At 48.3% G+C, this 20,000-nt stretch overlaps 1 protein-coding gene across 2 annotated transcripts in view; it reads left to right on the forward strand.

Annotated features, from left to right (window-relative positions):
• The window catches only part of LOC115126718 (proprotein convertase subtilisin/kexin type 6-like), an 84,562-nt gene that overhangs the window by 28,903 nt on the left and 35,659 nt on the right, over positions 1-20,000 (forward strand). For both annotated transcript variants that reach the window (XM_065012199.1, XM_065012200.1), the window contains 4 exons: positions 4,301-4,513; positions 8,802-8,902; positions 16,283-16,386; positions 17,979-18,096. In XM_065012199.1, the coding sequence (XP_064868271.1) occupies positions 4,301-4,513; positions 8,802-8,902; positions 16,283-16,386; positions 17,979-18,096 (536 nt within the window). The remainder of the gene's footprint in view (positions 1-4,300; positions 4,514-8,801; positions 8,903-16,282; positions 16,387-17,978; positions 18,097-20,000) is intronic.

A 20,000-nucleotide genomic window follows, 5' to 3' on the forward strand; every position in this document is an offset into this window, starting at 1 on the left:
ACACATTGAACTTGAGATGTTTATCGGATACCTGAAAACTTAAGCAAAAGTAAATGTTGTGCACACGAACTCATAACTCACAGATTCTTTGGTGGAAACACACCACTGGTGGGAAAATGCGCATATTTTCTTAATGTGGATTTTAGAATATTCACATGAAAATCTGTTGACAATTGGATGGAAACCTAGTTTATAGCTAATCACACCCTATGTATTGCCCAATGTAGCGCACTACACTACATTTACATTTACATTTAAGTCATTTAGCAGACGCTCTTATCCAGAGCGACTTACAAATTGGTGCTTTCACCTTATGACATCCAGTGGAACAGCCACTTTACAATAGTGCATCTAGGTCTTTTAAGGGGGGGTGAGAAGGATTACTTTATCCTATCCTAGGTATTCCTTAAAGAGGTGGGGTTTCAGGTGTCTCCGGAAGGTGGTGATTGACTCCGCTGTCCTGGCGTCGTGAGGGAGTTTGTTCCACCATTGGGGGGCCAGAGCAGCGAACAGTTTTGACTGGGCTGAGCGGGAACTGTACTTCCTCAGTGGTAGGGAGGCGAGCAGGCCAGAGGTGGATGAACGCAGTGCCCTTGTTTGGGTGTAGGGCCTGATCAGAGCCTGGAGGTACTGAGGTGCCGTTCCCCTCACAGCTCCGTAGGCAAGCACCATGGTCTTGTAGCGCTACTGTCCATGACACCCCATTCCCTGGGCCATATAGTGCACTACACTACTGTCCATGACACCCCATTCCCTGGGCCATATAGTGCACTACACTACTGTCCATGACACCCCATTCCCTGGGCCATATAGTGCACTACACTACTGTCCATGACACCCCATTCCCTGGGCCATATAGTGCACTACACTACTGTCCATGACACCCCATTCCTACTGTCCATGGGCCATATAGTGCACTACACTACTGTCCATGACACCCCATTCCCTGGGCCATATAGTGCACTACACTACTGTCCATGACACCCCATTCCCTGGGCCATATAGTGCACTACACTACTGTCCATGACACCCCATTCCCTGGGCCATATAGTGCACTACACTACTGTCCATGACACCCCATTCCCTGGGCCATAGTGCACTACACTAGTCCATGACACCCCATTCCCTGGGCCACTACTGTCCATGACACCCCATTCCCTGGGCCATATAGTGCACTACACTACTGTCCATGACACCCCATTCCCTGGGCCATATAGTGCACTACTGATGACCCCCTTTGGGCCATATAGTGCACTACTGATGACCCCCTTTGGGCCATATAGTGCACTACTGATGACCCCCTTTGAGCCATATAGTGCACTACTGATGACCCCCTTTGGGCCATATAGTGCACTACTGATAACCCCCTTTGGGCCATATAGTGCACTACTTTAGACCAAACATTTGATCAAATGAAACCCAATTGTAGTGCACTACTTTATTACATGAGTGTTTCAATGACACCCTCCATTCCATTTACATTTACATTTAAGTCATTTAGCAGACGCTCTTATCCAGAGCGACTTACAAATTGGTGCATTCACCTTATGACATCCAGTGGAACAGTAGTGCATCTAAATCTTTTAAGGGGGAGGGGGGGTGAGAGGGATTACTTTATCCTATCCTAGGTATTCCTTAAAGAGGTGGGGTTTCAGGTGTCTCCGGAAGGTGGTGATTGACACCGCTGTCCTGGCGTCGTGAGGGAGTTTGTTCCACCATTGGGGGGCCAGAGCAGCGAACAGTTTTGACTGGGCTGAGCGGGAACTGTACTTCCTCAGTGGTAGGGAGGCGAGCAGGCCAGAGGTGGATGAACGCAGTGCCCTTGTTTGGGTGTAGGGCCTGATCAGAGCCTGGAGGTACTGAGGTGCCGTTCCCCTCACAGCTCCGTAGGCAAGCACCATGGTCTTGTAGCGGATGCGAGCTTCAACTGGAAGCCAGTGGAGGGAGCGGAGGAGCGGGGTGACGTGAGAGAACTTGGGAAGGTTGAACACCAGACGGGCTGCGGCGTTCTGGATGAGTTTTGGGGTTTAATGGCACAGGCAGGGAGCCCAGCCAACAGCGAGTTGCAGTAATCCAGACGGGAGATGACAAGTGCCTGGATTAGGACCTGCGCCGCTTCCTGTGTGAGGCAGGGTCGTACTCTGCGGATGTTGTAGAGCATGAACCTACAGGAACGGGCCACCGCCTTGATGTTAGTTGAGAACGACAGGGTGTTGTCCAGGATCACGCCAAGGTTCTTAGCGCTCTGGGAGGAGGACACAATGGAGTTGTCAACCGTGATGGCAAGATCATGGAACGGGCAGTCCTTCCCCGGGAGGAAGAGCAGCTCCGTCTTGCCGAGGTTCAGCTTGAGGTGGTGATCCGTCATCCACACTGATATGTCTGCCAGACATGCAGAGATGCGATTCGCCACCTGGTCATCAGAAGGGGGAAAGGAGAAGATTAATTGTGTGTCGTCTGCATAGCAATGATAGGAGAGACCATGTGAGGTTATGACAGAGCCAAGTGACTTGGTGTATAGCGAGAATAGGAGAGGGCCTAGAACAGAGCCCTGGGGGACACCAGTGGTGAGAGCACGTGGTGTGGAGACGGATTCTCGCCACGCCACCTGGTAGGAGCGACCTGTCAGGTAGGACGCAATCAAGCGTGGGCCGCGCCGGAGATGCCCAACTCGGAGAGGGTGGAGAGGAGGATCTGATGGTTCACAGTATCGAAGGCAGCCGATAGGTCTAGAAGGATGAGAGCAGAGGAGAGAGAGTTAGCTTTAGCAGTGCGGAGCACCTCCGTGATACAGAGAAGAGCAGTCTCAGTTGAATGACTAGTCTTGAAACCTGACTGATTTGGATCAAGAAGGTCATTCTGAGAGAGATAGCGGGAGAGCTGGCCAAGGACGGCACGTTCAAGAGTTTTGGAGAGAAAAGAAAGAAGGGATACTGGTCTGTAGTTGTTGACATCGGAGGGATCGAGTGTAGGTTTTTTCAGAAGGGGTGCAACTCTCGCTCTCTTGAAGACGGAAGGGACGTAGCCAGCGGTCAGGGATGAGTTGATGAGCGAGGTGAGGTAAGGGAGAAGGTCTCCGGAAATGGTCTGGAGAAGAGAGGAGGGGGGGGGATAGGGTCAAGTACACTTCCTAGTGTACTACTTTTGACTTGAGCAACTCAAATTACACCCTGTATCCCATGTAGTGCACTACTCCTGACCAGAGGAACTTTTGATCAGAAAACGTCATGAATATCATCCTTTGAGGAACATGATTTGCCCAAAATACCTTTTGAAATCAGTGTACAGAACTGCATCACTCAAATTAGATTAGACAGTAACAGGATCTCAATATGAGGCACTTGATTTCAAAACGTATTTTGGAGCAAATCAATCTACTTAACCGAGTCACTCAAATGAAACGAATAAGGAAATGCAATTCCACTTGTTTAGCGCCCCCAGAAGTACAAAGTCAAATGGTCCTTATTGCTGTGTGGTATTGAACTGGGCCTCAACTCTGTTGAAAAACGGATTGCATTGTGGAGTGGTGGAGCGCTAAGAGCACATTACATAACGAAGAGAAAAGTGTTTTTGAGGGGATGTACGAAGCCCATCTACAATGGAGATAGTTTTAACGAGAAAGACGTATTTTTCAAATCAACTTTCAATGTCTGCTGATATGCTTTTCACACGATCGTGCTGAACCAAACTGTGCAGACTCGGGTATCTTCTTTTCAAGTTGTATTTCTCAACAACTATGATGGATGAGTAACCAGCTTGATCTTCTCTGTTTGGCTCAGTTGTTCACATCTGTCCCTCTCTCCCTCTCAAACAGGGCCCTAAAGGGTCTGGGCTCTATCTTAGTTCACATCTGTTCCTCTCTCCCTCTCAAACAGGGCCCTAAAGGGTCTGGGCTCTATCTTAGTTCACATCTGTCCCTCTCTTCCTCTCAAACAGGGCCCTAAAGGGTCTGGGCTCCATCTTAGTTCACATCTGTCTCTCTCTCCCTCTCAAATAGGGCCGGAAGGGTCTGGGCTCGGTCTTAGTTCACATCTGTCCCTCTCTCCCTCTCAAACAGAGCCCAGACCCTTTAGGTTCCTATCTTAGTTCACATCTGTCCCTCTCTCCCTCTCAAACAGGGCCCTAAAGGGTCTGGGCTCTATCTTAGTTCACATCTGTCCCTCTCTTCCTCTCAAACAGGGCCCTAAAGGGTCTGGGCTCCATCTTAGTTCACATCTGTCCCTCTCTCCCTCTCAAATAGGGCCGGAAGGGTCTGGGCTCCATCTTAGTTCACATCTGTCATTCTCTCCCTCTCAAATAGGGCCGGAAGGGTCTGGGATCCATCTTTGTTTGGGCGTCGGGGAATGGTGGTCGCCAGGGCGACCACTGTTCATGTGATGGCTACACCAACAGCATCTACACCATCTCCATCTCCAGCACCACAGAGAACGGCAACAAGCCCTGGTACCTGGAGGTCTGCTCCTCCACACTGGCCACCACCTACAGCAGCGGGGAGTTCTATGACAGGAAGATAGTAAGTGTGTGTGTGTGTGTGTGTGTGCGTGCGTGCGTGCGTGCGTGCGTGCGTGCGTGCGTGCGTGCTTGTGTGTGAGTGCAAGCCCTAGTACTTGGAGGTCTGCTCTTCGTGGCAAGTTTTACAGAAGGAAAATAGTTGCGTTTTGAGGGAGTGTTGATGTTTAAATCAAGTGTGCCTTTGTCTGCTTTGCCATGGAAGGAAAGCTGTTTAGTTGCAGGGTTACAAACCATAAAAGCCAAGGAACGCTAGTACACATTATTATGGCATCCTTCATTCTGTCATATGTACATTTACATCTAAGCAGATTAACATTCAGACTGCTATGATACAGTTCAGTGGCCAGACTCAAACACATGCACACACACTCTCACTCTCTTTCAGAAACATGCTATCATTCATTCTGGCATTCATAAACACACACACACACACACACACACACACACACACACACACACACACACACACACACACACACACACACACACACACACACACACACACACACACACACACACACACACAATCCCCATCCCCATATCATGTTTTTGATGTCCTCTGGGATAAGGGAATGGTGAAGCGTTGCCAAAGCACAGACATGCCACATCCATCAACTACACACTGTTTTCCCCCAACTACACAGAGATGGCCTCCCCTTACTGGAATTATGACAGCGTCAACAACTTGGACACAGCTCAAATGTGCTGTTTGTGTTGCTCTTTTTAACAAATATCCACCATCCATTTTAATGAGGAAAGGTTGCTACTGGACTAGGATAATATTTAGCCAGGCTTGTGCTTGACAGAGGAGAGGCCTGCTGACCAAGTCACATACGTTGCATGGACTCAGTCTCTGTGCAATAATAGTGTTTAAGAAGAGTTTTAATGACTGCTTCATCTCAGTATCACACACATACAATTATCTGTAAGGTCCCTCAGCTGAGAAGTGCATTTCAAACAGATTCAAACAGATTCAACCATTAAGACCAGGGTTTTCTAATGCTTCACAAAGAAGGGTACTTATTGGTAGATGGGTTTAAAAAGCAGACATTCAATAGCCCTTTGAGCATTGTGAAGTTATTAATAACACATTGGATGGTATATCAATACACCCAGTCACAACAAAGACACAGGCGTCCTTCCTAACTCAGCTGCCGGAGAGGAAGGAAACCGCTCAGGGATTTCACCATGAGGCCATTGGTGACTTTAAAACAGTCACAGAGTTTAAATGGCTGGGATAAGAGAAAACTGAGGATGGATTAACAACATTGTAGTTACTCCACAATACTAACCTAAATGACAGAGTGAATAGAAGGAAACCTGTACAGAATAAAAAATATTCCAAAACATGCATCCTGTTTGGAATAAGGTACTAAAGTAAAACTGCCAAAAAATTGGCTAAGAAATTAACTTTATGTCCTGAATACTAAGTGTTATGTTTTGGGCAAATCCAGCACACGTCACTGAGTACCACTCTTCATATTTTACAGCATGGTGGTGGCTGCATCATGTTATGGGTCTGCTTGTCATCACCAAGGACTATGGATTTTATAGGATACAAATAAACGGAATAGAGCTAGGCACAGGCAAAATCCTAGAGGAAAACCTTTTTCAGTCTGCTTTCCAACAGACACTGGAGACAAATTAAGGACAATAACCTAAAACACAAGGCCAAATATACACTGGGGGTGCTTACCAAGATTAAGAAGGTTAAGAAGGAGCGCAATTCCACAAATTCACTTTTAACAAGGCACACTTGTTAATTGAAATTAATTCCAGGTGACTACCTCATGAAGCTGGTTGAGAGAATACCAAGAGTGTGCAAAGCTGTCATCAAGGCAAAGGGTGGCTACTTTAAAGAATCTCATATATAAAATACATTTTGATAAAATTGTAAAAATCACGAAAAACCTTTGAATGAGTAGTTGTGACCAATCTTTTGACTGGTACTGTATGTAAATGAGATATTTCTGAATTTCATTTTCATTTGCAAAACAATTATTAGATATAAATATATATGTTTTGCTGATGCAACCTGGTATTCCCATGCCGTCTCCCATCCAAGTACTAACCAGGCCCAAAATGTCTAAAAACGTGTTTTCACTTTGTCATTATGGGGTATTGTTTGTAGATGGGTAAGGGAAAATAATGATTAAATACATTTTGAATTCAGGCTGTAACATCAAAATGTGGAATTAGTCAAGGGGTATGAATACTTTCTGAAGGCCCTGTAAGTAGTTCATTGAATTTTCATAAAATTCAAATGTTTTGCTGGCTTACAGGTAGAGATAAAACAGATGAGTATTTTGAGTATTTTGTGGGTGGAAACTTGGACAAAAGATAGATATGCTATATTGATGGATGCTAGTTAAATTAAATGTCAGGGTTGCATTCACTACATTCCACAAATCTGAAAGTAGTGGATTGGTGGAGGCATAGGCTAGAGTTTTTATTTCTATTTATTTTAGTTTACAGCACCAGGTATTCCAGGCTGTCTCCCATCCAAGTACTAACCAGGCCCGACTCTGCGGAGCTACTGAGATCAGAAAATATCAGGCGTGTTCAGGGTGGTATGGCCTCAAGTGTATTTAAAAAAATATTAATTCTCCCCGAATTACGACCTTGGCTCATCGCTACTCGGGAGAGACCAGTACAACTCCCGTATGGGCTCGGGAGAGACCAGTGCAACTCCCGTATGGGCTCGGGAGAGACCAGTACAACTCCCGTATGGGCTCGGGAGAGACCAGTACAACTCCCGTATGGGCTCGGGAGAGACCAGTACAACTCCCGTATGGGCTCGGGAGAGACCAGTACAACTCCCGTATGGGCTCGGGAGAGACCAGTGCAACTCCCGTATGGGCTCGGGAGAGACCAGTACAACTCCCGTATGGGCTCGGGAGAGACCAGTACAACTCCCGTATGGGCTCGGGAGAGACCAGTACAACTCCCGTATGGGCTCGGGAGAGACCAGTACAACTCCCGTATGGGCTCGGGAGAGACCAGTACAACTCCCGTATGGGAGTTAGCAGATCCCCCAGCATTCAGAGATCCCTCGCTTACAATTCTTTAAAATTACAAACTTATAAATGTGTTTACTTAACTTGAAAGCAGTCCAGGGACAAGGAGACGTAAATCCACATTTAGGCTTGGGATACATAGCCATTACCACTAACTGCTAACATAAGCATTTTCTAACAAACCTACAACAGTCAATGTATCCCAAAGTAGAAGTATCCTTCAAAAAGTGCAGCATTACGTGGTTAAAAAAAATTGGGTCCAAATAATCTCAAACTGCAAATATTAGAGGTTTGGTGGCAGGGGCATAGGTGAACACAACAAGTGTGTCTTGCTGTTTCTCATTGACTGCTTCCAAGGTAAAGAAACTAAATGTAATATGCAATTTTGTAATTTGGGTGAACTATCCCTTTATAAGGCCCTGGTGTGATAACTCTGGGTGGGGCTCTGACCTCCTGGGCTCAGGGGCCATATTTGTCAAGATGCTTGATACAGCCCTCTGGGGATGTGGATCCTGTACCTCTCGCTGCCCCCTCCCCTGCCTATGGTCTAGACCCACACTGTGGGTGTCCTGGTTAGTTTTACAGGGACCAAATTGAGAATAATATTTAGTGAGTTGAGCAGAAGCTGAACCTGTGGCCCCAGCCCAGTACACATGGTAGGGCAGTGGTGGTATTTGGTATTTATTAGGATCCCCATTAGCCGCTGCAAAAGCAGCTACTCTTCCTGGTGGTGGGTGGCAGGGTTTACGGCGAGGTTCTGCCCTTCTCCCCTCACCCATCTGTCATGTACTTTAACAAGCCTTGGCTATGTGCTCCCTGCTCCGGCATCCAGTTAACAGTCAATTGGTCTTTCCTCGCCAAGAGTCCCAAATAGCCTCCACTCATTGCCGTCTCCTTGCCGCCATTACTATTGATTTGGGAGAATGTCATATGTGAGTGAGAGTGTAGTGGCAAAGGGAACAAGAAAAGGAAGCTGCATAAGAGTATTAGGACATAACCCAAGATGCCAAAAAACAAGTTCCTGTACTTAGTCATTATTATGTCATCACTACTGTAAATAACTGTAAATATGACTGTAAATAGAATGTATGTTGTATTGATATAGTTTGTGTGTCTCGACAGGCAACTGATTGTACAGTGCATTGTGTGGTTTAGGGAACACATTTCTGAGTGTCAGTCTTTGCGGCAGCCATTCTAACTCAAGAAGAAATGAATGTAAAGAAAGATGATGAGTGAATAAGATGTAATCTCTGTTGTTTTCCCTTCTGTCAGGTGACCACAGACCTGCGGCAGCGATGTACTGATGGCCACACTGGTACCTCTGTGTCGGCTCCCATGGTGGCTGGGGTCATCGCTCTCACTCTGGAGGCCAAGTCAGTACCCCTCTCTCTCTACCCTATCCCTCCATTCCTCTCTCTCTCTAGACTATCCCTCCATCCCTATCTCTCTCTACACTATCCCTCCATCCCTCTCTCTCTCTCTCTCTCTCTACCCTATCCCCCCCTCTCTCTCTACCATATCCATCCATCCCTCTCTCTCTCTACCCTATCCCTCCATCCCTCTCTCTCTACCATATCCCTCCATCCCTCTCTCTCTCTACCCTATCCCCCCATCCCTCTCTCTCTCTACCCTATCCCCCATCCCTCTCTCTCTCTACACTATCCCTCATCCCTCTCTCTCTCTACCCTATCCCCCTCTCTCTCTACCATATCCATCCATCCCTCTCTCTCTCTACCCTATCCCTCCATCCCTCTCTCTCTACCATATCCCTCCATCCCTCTCTCTCTCTACCCTATCCCCCATCCCTCTCTCTCTCTACCCTATCCCCCATCCCTCTCTCTCTCTACCATGTCCCCCATCTCTCTCTCTCTCTACCCTATCCCCCATCCCTGTCTCTCTCTACCCTATCCCCCATCCCTCTCTCTCTCTACACTATCCCTCCATCCCTCTCTCTCTCTACACTATCCCTCCATCCCTCTCTCTCTCTCTACCCTATCCCCCTCTCTCTCTACCATATCCCTCCATCCCTCTCTCTCTCTACCCTATCCCCCATCCCTCTCCCTCTCTACCCTATCCCTCCATCCCTCTTTCTCTCTCTACCCTATCCCTCCATCCCTCTCTCTCTCTACACTATCCCTCTCTCTCTCTACCCTATCCCCCATCCCTATCTCTCTCTACCCTATCCCCCATCCCTCTCTCTCTCTACACTATCCCTCCATCCCTCTCTCTCTCTACACTATCCCTCCATCCCTCTCTCTCTCTCTACCCTATCCCCCTCTCTCTCTACCATATCCCTCCATCCCTCTCTCTCTACCCTATCCCCCATCCCTCTCCCTCTCTACCCTATCCCTCCATCCCTCTTTCTCTCTCTACCCTATCCCTCCATCCCTCTCTCTCTCTACCCTATCCCCCCTCTCTCTCTACCATATCCCTCCATCCCTCTCTCTCTACCATATCCCTCCATCCCTCTCTCTCTCTACCCTATCCCCCATCCCTCTCTCTCTCTACCATATCCCCCCATCTCTCTCTCTCTACCCTATCCCTCCATCCCTCTCTCTCTACCCTATCCCTCCATCCCTCTCTCTCTACCATATCTCCCATCCCTCTCTCTCTCTACCCTATCCCCATCCCTCTCTCTCTCTACCCTATCCCCCATCCCTCTCCCTCTCTACCCTATCCCTCCATCCCTCTTTCTCTCTCTACCCTATCCCTCCATCCCTATCTCTCTCTACACTATCCCTCTCTCTCTCTACCCTATCCCCCATCCCTCTCTCTCTACCATATCCCTCCATCCCTCTCTCTACCCTATCCCCCATCCCTCTCTCTCTACCCTATCCCCCATCCCTCTCTCTCTCTACACTATCCCTCCATCCCTCTCTCTCTCTACACTATCCCTCCATCCCTCTCTCTCTCTCCCATATCCCCCATCTCTCTCTCTCTACCCTATCCCTCCATCCCTCTCTCTCTACCCTATCCCTCCATCCCTCTCTCTCTACCATATCTCCCATCCCTCTCTCTCTCTACCCTATCCCCATCCCTCTCTCTCTCTACCCTATCCCCCATCCCTCTCCCTCTCTACCCTATCCCTCCATCCCTCTTTCTCTCTCTACCCTATCCCTCCATCCCTATCTCTCTCTACACTATCCCTCTCTCTCTACCCTATCCCCCATCCCTCTCTCTCTACCATATCCCTCCATCCCTCTCTCTACCCTATCCCCCATCCCTCTCTCTCTACCCTATCCCCCATCCCTCTCTCTCTCTACACTATCCCTCCATCCCTCTCTCTCTCTACACTATCCCTCCATCCCTCTCTCTCTCTCTCTCTACCCTATCCCCCCTCTCTCTCTACCATATCCCTCCATCCCTCTCTCTCTCTACCCTATCCCTCCATCCCTCTCTCTCTCTCATATCCCCCATCTCTCTCTCTCTACCCTATCCCCCATCCCTCTCTCTCTCTACCCTATCCCCCATCCCTCTCTCTCTCTACCCTATCCCCCCATCCCTCTCTCTCTCTACCATGTCCCCCATCTCTCTCTCTCTCTCTACCCTATCCCCCATCCCTGTCTCTCTCTACCCTATCCCCCATCCCTCTCTCTCTCTACACTATCCCTCCATCCCTCTCTCTCTCTACACTATCCCTCCATCCCTCTCTCTCTCTCTACCCTATCCCCCTCTCTCTACCATATCCCTCCATCCCTCTCTCTCTCTACCCTATCCCCCATCCCTCTCCCTCTCTACCCTATCCCTCCATCCCTATTTCTCTCTCTACCCTATCCCTCCATCCCTCTCTCTCTCTACACTATCCCTCTCTCTCTCTACACTATCCCTCCATCCCTCTCTCTCTCTACACTATCCCTCCATCCCTCTCTCTCTCTCTCTCTACCCTATCCCCCCTCTCTCTCTACCATATCCCTCCATCCCTCTCTCTACCCTATCCCCCATCCCTCTCTCTCTCTACCCTATCCCCCATCCCTCTCTCTCTCTATCATATCCCCCATCTCTCTCTCTCTACCCTATCCCCCATCCCTCTCTCTCTCTACCTATCCCCCATCCCTCTCTCTCTCTACCCTATCCCCCATCCCTCTCTCTCTCTACCATGTCCCCCATCTCTCTCTCTCTCTACCCTATCCCCCATCCCTGTCTCTCTCTACCCTATCCCCCATCCCTCTCTCTCTCTACACTATCCCTCCATCCCTCTCTCTCTCTACACTATCCCTCCATCCCTCTCTCTCTCTCTACCCTATCCCCCCTCTCTCTCTACCATATCCCTCCATCCCTCTCTCTCTCTACCCTATCCCCCTCTCTCTCTCTACCATATCCCTCCATCCCTCTCTCTCTACCATATCCCTCCATCCCTCTCTCTCTCTACCCTATCCCCCATCCCTCTCTCTCTACCATATCCCCCATCTCTCTCTCTCTACCCTATCCCTCCATCCCTCTCTCTCTACCCTATCCCTCCATCCCTCTCTCTCTACCATATCTCCCATCCCTCTCTCTCTCTACCCTATCCCCATCCCTCTCTCTCTCTACCCTATCCCCCATCCCTCTCCCTCTCTACCCTATCCCTCCATCCCTCTTTCTCTCTCTACCCTATCCCTCCATCCCTATCTCTCTCTACACTATCCCTCTCTCTCTCTACCCTATCCCCCATCCCTCTCTCTCTACCATATCCCTCCATCCCTCTCTCTACCCTATCCCCCATCCCTCTCTCTCTACCCTATCCCCCATCCCTCTCTCTCTCTACACTATCCCTCCATCCCTCTCTCTCTCTACACTATCCCTCCATCCCTCTCTCTCTCTCTACCATATCCCCCCATCTCTCTCTCTCTACCCTATCCCTCCATCCCTCTCTCTCTACCCTATCCCTCCATCCCTCTCTCTCTACCATATCTCCCATCCCTCTCTCTCTCTACCCTATCCCCATCCCTCTCTCTCTCTACCCTATCCCCCATCCCTCTCCCTCTCTACCCTATCCCTCCATCCCTCTTTCTCTCTCTACCCTATCCCTCCATCCCTATCTCTCTCTACACTATCCCTCTCTCTCTCTACCCTATCCCCCATCCCTCTCTCTCTACCATATCCCTCCATCCCTCTCTCTACCCTATCCCCCATCCCTCTCTCTCTACCCTATCCCCCATCCCTCTCTCTCTCTACACTATCCCTCCATCCCTCTCTCTCTCTACACTATCCCTCCATCCCTCTCTCTCTCTCTCTCTACCCTATCCCCCCTCTCTCTACCATATCCCTCCATCCCTCTCTCTCTCTACCCTATCCCTCCATCCCTCTCTCTCTATCATATCCCCCATCTCTCTCTCTCTACCCTATCCCCCATCCCTCTCTCTCTCTACCCTATCCCCCATCCCTCTCTCTCTCTACCCTATCCCCCATCCCTCTCTCTCTCTACCATGTCCCCCATCTCTCTCTCTCTCTCTACCCTATCCCCCATCCCTGTCTCTCTCTACCCTATCCCCCATCCCTCTCTCTCTCTACACTATCCCTCCATCCCTCTCTCTCTCTACACTATCCCTCCATCCCTCTCTCTCTCTCTACCCTATCCCCCTCTCTCTCTACCATATCCCTCCATCCCTCTCTCTCTCTACCCTATCCCCCATCCCTCTCCCTCTCTACCCTATCCCTCCATCCCTATTTCTCTCTCTACCCTATCCCTCCATCCCTCTCTCTCTCTACACTATCCCTCTCTCTCTCTACACTATCCCTCCATCCCTCTCTCTCTCTACACTATCCCTCCATCCCTCTCTCTCTCTCTCTCTACCCTATCCCCCCTCTCTCTCTACCATATCCCTCCATCCTCTCTCTCTCTACCCTATCCCCCATCCCTCTCTCTCTCTACCCTATCCCCCATCCCTCTCTCTCTCTATCATATCCCCCATCTCTCTCTCTCTACCCTATCCCCCATCCCTCTCTCTCTCTACCCTATCCCCCATCCCTCTCTCTCTCTACCCTATCCCCCATCCCTCTCTCTCTCTACCATGTCCCCCCCATCTCTCTCTCTCTCTACCCTATCCCCCATCCCTGTCTCTCTCTACCCTATCCCCCATCCCTCTCTCTCTCTACACTATCCCTCCATCCCTCTCTCTCTCTACACTATCCCTCCATCCCTCTCTCTCTCTCTACCCTATCCCCCTCTCTCTCTACCATATCCCTCCATCCCTCTCTCTCTCTACCCTATCCCCCATCCCTCTCCCTCTCTACCCTATCCCTCCATCCCTATTTCTCTCTCTACCCTATCCCTCCAGCCCTCTCTCTCTCTACACTATCCCTCTCTCTCTCTACCCTATCCCCCATCCCTGTCTCTCTCTACCCTATCCCTCCATCTCTCTCTCTACCCTATCCCTCCATCTCTCTCTCTACCCTATCCCTCCATCCCTCTTTCTCTCTCTACCCTATCCCTCCATCTCTCTCTCTACCCTATCCCTCCATCCCTCTTTCTCTCTCTACCCTATCCCTCCATCCCTCTTTCTCTCTCTACCCTATCCCTCCATCCCTCTTTCTCTCTCTACCCTATCCCTCCATCTCTCTCTCTACCCTATCCCTCCATCTCTCTCTCTACCCTATCCCTCAATCTCTCTCTACCCTATCCCTCCATCCCTCTTTCTCTCTCTACCCTATCCCTCCATCCCTCTTTCTCTCTCTACCCTATCCCTCCATCCCTCCATCTCTCTCTACCCTATCCCTCCATCCCTCTTTCTCTCTCTACCCTATCCCTCCATCCCTCCATCTCTCTCTCTACCCTATCCCTCCATCTCTCTCTCTACCCTATCCCTCCATCCCTCTCTCTCTACCCTATCCCTCCATCTCTCTCTCTACCCTATCCCTCCATCTCTCTCTCTACCCTATCCCTCCATCTCTCTCTCTATCCTATCCCTCCATCTCTCTCTCTACCCTATCCCTCCATCTCTCTCTCTACCCTATCCCTCCATCTCTCTCTCTACCCTATCCCTCCATCTCTCTCTCTATCCTATCCCTCCATCTCTCTCTTTATCCTATCCCTCCATCTCTCTCTCTACCCTATCCCTCCATCTCTCTCTCTACCCTGTCCCTCCATCTCTCTCTCTACCCTATCCCTCCATCTCTCTCTCTACCCTATCCCTCCATCTCTCTCTCTACCCTATCCCTCCATCTCTCTCTCTACCCTATCCCTCCATCTCTCTCTCTACCCTATCCCTCCATCTCTCTCTCTATCCTATCCCTCCATCCCTCTTTTCTTGTTTCTGTCTACCGTCTGTCCGTCCGTCCGTCTGTCTGATTAGACCTTTCAGTGACATCTGTCCTGTCAATGAGGTCTTATCTTGACGTTGCACAGACTCTGGAGTCTGAACATTGTGGCGTTTTTCTCATAACTGGTTCATTACTGTGGAAGGACATCCCTTTTCAGGGTCCACATTCTTTTAGGAGAACGGTTCATGGGATGTTTTGGCGCGCACGCCAAACGCACGCATCACACACATACATTTGAGCTGAGGAACTCAGGTAGTAGCAGGGGTGATTTGTGTTCACACCTTCAGTAGCTCTGCACCTGTGGATCAGGGACTATTAGACTATTCCCACGTCTGTAGATAACAGAGAATAATTGAAGATAATAATAGATGGAATACTAACTAGATGTGTTAATGGTGTTCTATCGTACTGCTGTTACTGGGTCATGTAGCTCATAGTTGTCTCCTAGACAGTGGGAGGAGCCCCGGATATAGACTATGTGCGTAATACTAATAATTATAAAGTGGGAGGAGCCACGGATATAGACTATGTGCGTAATACTAATAATTATAAAGTGGGAGGAGCCCCGGATATAGACTATGTGCGGAATACTAATAATTATAAAGTGGGTGGAGCCCCGGATATAGACTATGTGCGGAATACTAATAATTATAAAGTGGGAGGAGCCCCGGATATAGACTATGTGCGTAATAATAATATTTATAAAGTGGGAGGAGCCCCGGATATAGACTATGTGCGGAATACTAATAATTATAAAGTGGGTGGAGCCCCGGATATAGACTATGTGCGTAATACTAATAATTATAAAGTGGGAGGAGCCACGGATATAGACTATGTGCGGAATACTAATAATTATAAAGTGGGTGGAGCCCCGGATATAGACTATGTGCGGAATACTAATAATTATAAAGTGGGAGGAGCCCCGGATATAGACTATGTGCGTAATACTAATAATTATAAAGTGGGAGGGGCCCCGGATATAGACTATGTGCGGAATACTAATAATTATAAAGTGGGTGGAGCCCCGGATATAGACTATGTGCGTAATACTAATAATTATAAAGTGGTTGGAGCCCTGAATGCTGACAGGCTGACAGCCGTGGTAGATCACGGGTTTGACAAAACATGCATTTTTACTGCTCTAATTACGTGCTTAATACACAATTAGACAATGATACACAATGATACGACTGCAGAATGGGGTACATTTCATTTGATCGCTCTACATCAGATTTTAATGAGCGAATTGATCTTCTAAATGATTTAAATTAAGTAAAACGTCAAACTATTTGTGAGTGGCTTGTGCAAATCCATTTGACTTATTTCTATAGTTTTCTACTTTTGGCCAAACTGTATAAGGAAAACAATATGGGTAAACAGCTGTCATTTCTTACTGCCTTCTTTGTGATTCTCTTAAGACCTGGGCACAAACCACAAGCTAAGTCATGAAAACTGTATGTATTGGGTCGTGTTCATCAGGGCACGCTGCAACACATTTATTTATGTTGTTCCAGCCCATTGGTCAGCTGGAGAGATATCCAGCACCTGCTGGTCAAGACGTCCAGGCCTGTCCACCTGAAGGCCAACGACTGGAAGACCAACGCAGCCGGACACAGAGGTAGCTACAGTACAATGGACTCCTCCTGTACCAGTGGAGGCTGGTGGAGGGAGAGATGGGGAGGACAGGCATTTTTCCTCCACCAGCCTCCGCTGTCTTATACTGTATGGCAGTGTTCGTTAACTTGGTCCTTCAGAGATCCCCAGCAGAGATCCCCCAGCATTCAGAGATCCCCCAGCATTCAGAGATCCCCCAGCATTCAGAGATCCCCCAGCATTGAGAGATCCCCCAGCATTGAGAGATCCCCCAGCATTCAGAGACCCACCAGCATTCAGAGATCCCCCAGCATTCAGAGATCCCCCCAGCATTGAGAGATCCCCCAGCATTGAGAGATCCCCCCAGCATTGAGAGATCCCCCAGCATTCAGAGACCCACCAGTATTCAGAGATCCCCAGCAGAGATCCCCCAGCATTCAGAGATCCCCCAGCATTGAGAGATCCCCCAGCATTCAGAGACCCACCAGCATTCAGAGATCCCCCAGCATTCAGAGATCCCCCCAGCATTGAGAGATCCCCCAGCATTCAGAGACCCACCAGCATTCAGAGATCCCCCAGCATTCAGAGACCCACCAGCATTCAGAGATCCCCCAGCATTCAGAGATCCCCCAGAATTCAGAGATCCCCCAGCATTCAGAGATCCCCCAGAATTCAGAGATCCCCCAGCATTCAGAGATCCCCAGCATTCAGAGATCCCCCAGCATTCAGAGATCCCCAGCATTCAGAGACCCCCCAGCATTCAGAGATCCCCAGCATTCAGAGACCCGCCAGCATTCAGAGATCCCCCAGCATTGAGAGACCTGCCAGCATTCAGAGATCCCCCAGCATTCAGAGATCCCCCAGCATTCAGAGATCCCCCAGCATTCAGAGATCCCCCAGCATTCAGAGATCCCCCAGCATTCAGAGATCCCCCAGCATTCAGAGATCCCCCAGCATTCAGAGATCCCCCAGCATTCAGAGATCCCCCAGCATTCAGAGATCCCCAGCATTCAGAGACCCCCAGCATTCAGAGATCCCCCAGCATTCAGAGATCCCCCAGCATTCAGAGACCCACCAGCATTCAGAGATCCCCCAGCATTCAGAGATCCCCCAGCATTCAGAGATCCCCCAGCATTCAGAGATCCCCCAGCATTCAGAGATCCCCCAGCATTCAGAGATCCCCCAGCATTGAGAGATCCCCCAGCATTGAGAGATCCCTCAGCCATTGCACACATTTGTTCTGTTCCAGCACTCGTGTAGGTTTATGATTTCTACGTAATTGCTCGCCTTTGACTCACAAGGCACACTGTAGAGCTGAGTGGGTGTGTGTATGTACGTGTGAGTGTGTGTGTTTGATTAGGGCTGGTACCTCTCATCACTTCACCTGGAGAGGAAGGTGTAACATTTTAACTGTTTGGTATAAGTCCATCATCAGCTGTGTAGTAGTTACACCAGTTCAGGATATGCTTCCCCCCCGCCCTCCCCCGGAATTAAAGAAAGGGAAACAGAAAGATGGAATGTAATCATTTAGGGCAGCTTTCTCTTTAGAAGCTTCACTCATCCATTTAGACACAGGTCTAACTCCTTCTCATCTCTCTCTCCCTCTCTCTCTCTCAGTGAGTCACCTGTATGGCTTTGGGCTGGTGGATGCGGAGGGTATGGTGGTGGAGGCTAAGAAGTGGAGGAGTGTTCCTACCCAGCACACCTGTACTAGGATGTCTGAACGACGTACCAGGTGAGGAAGCAGCGCCCTACCGGTTATGTGGTTCCCTTTGTGCCAAGACAACCTGTAACATTGGAAAAACATTTGAAAAAATGTTCAAATACCCATTCAGGAGGGCTGTGGTATATTTGGTGAAGCATTCAGAATGTTTCAGATAGAACTCTTAATGAATAGAGCTCAAACAATTCCTTGTTCTACTGGACACACACACACACACACACACACACACACACACACACACACACACACACACACACACACACACACACACACACACACACACACACACACACACACACACACACACACATTCAGACACACACACACACACACACACAGAAACACATGCACACACACACACATACACACGCACATACAAACATACATACACACACATACACACATACACACACACGTCCTCCTCCCTCACATACCACTAGTGTTATATTCTAGCTGTTATAAACTGTAATATGTGAAAACAGGGATCTGATGATTATAATGCTTTGTAATTAAATCCGTTTATTTTCATCAGGAGGATATTGTCAGTAATTGGAGAATGTCTACGCATGATGAGCTCATAGCAGGCTGATGCGTAGCGTCTAGGTGTTTATGAAGCACATAGAGGCACTGACTATTATTATTATATATTATAAGATAATAAAAACAGAGTCGTTTATCGCCGGATGAACTTGTCTACATCCTAACCTTCAGCTAGTTGCAAAACACTTTATATTTTCTTTGGGATGGAAATCATCAGAGTGGATCCAGGGGTATGTGAGGTGTGTGTGCGGGTGTTTAAGTGTGTGTGTGTGTGTGTGTGTTTTGTTTTTGTTTGTGTGAGTGCACTACTTTTGAGCCCTGGGGCGGCAGGGTAGTCTAGTGGTTAGAGCGTTGGACTAGTAACCGAAAGGTTGCAAGTTCAAATCCCCGAGCTGACAAGGTACAGATCTGTCGTTCTGCCCCTGAACAGGCAGTTAACCCACTGTTCCTAGGCCATCATTGAAAATAAGAATTTGTTCTTAACTGACTTGCCTAGTAAAATAAATTAAAAATAAAAAATAAAAATAAAATATAGTGCATTATGTTTCATCCATACAAAGTACATTACATTTAATCCTTATTCTCTATATAGTGCACTACTTTTGATCCCTATTCCCTATAGGAGATAAAACTGGATCCATCTAGGGTCAGTGACTGCCTGGCTGCCATCCATTGACTTGAGAGAAACAAATGGCTGTTGTTTGTTTATGTAACGATGTGAAGATGTCATTCCATTCCAAAACAGCCAGAGAATAAGAAGTGAAAACTGTCTCAGCATCCGGCCAAAAACCCACTCAGAAGTTAGTCGTGGACACATAGGGAGCCATTTTGCATTTAAAGGGGCAATCAGCAGTTGCTACATCCATTTTTGGACTGATATGTACCCAACTGTTGTACCCCATCAGAACCCAAAATATAAGCTTGTTTTACTCCAATGTTTGTCAACAATGTAAATGTAAACAAACACTATATAGCCTTAAAACATGGTTAAAACTATAATGTTGATATCATGGATGGTCAGTCCTTGCATCCATAGCACTGTTTATGATTTTAATTCATTACAACTCTCCAGCCCCATCCCTCAGCTTTTTTAACAGAAAAATTGTTAGTTTCTACTGCTGATTGCCCCTTTAATGGTTCATTTCAAAGACCACTGGTTTTTACACTGCCAAAAACGCTCAAAAAGATGGGAAATATCAAACGCTGTGTGCTTCTTTCCATTCCCTTATCATAGGATTGACTCCTACTCTGCCAAGTTTGACAATGGACCGAGCTGAGTCGTGTTAGCTATCATCACCATGGTGCTGTTGTGCCTGGCACAAACTGGGGGACACTTTTTAACGGGTGCACAGGGGAGCTGCTGGGCTATGTGTGTC

This window comes from Oncorhynchus nerka, linkage group LG27, assembly GCF_034236695.1.
Source record: "Oncorhynchus nerka isolate Pitt River linkage group LG27, Oner_Uvic_2.0, whole genome shotgun sequence".
Classification (NCBI taxonomy): Eukaryota; Metazoa; Chordata; class Actinopteri; order Salmoniformes; family Salmonidae; genus Oncorhynchus; species Oncorhynchus nerka.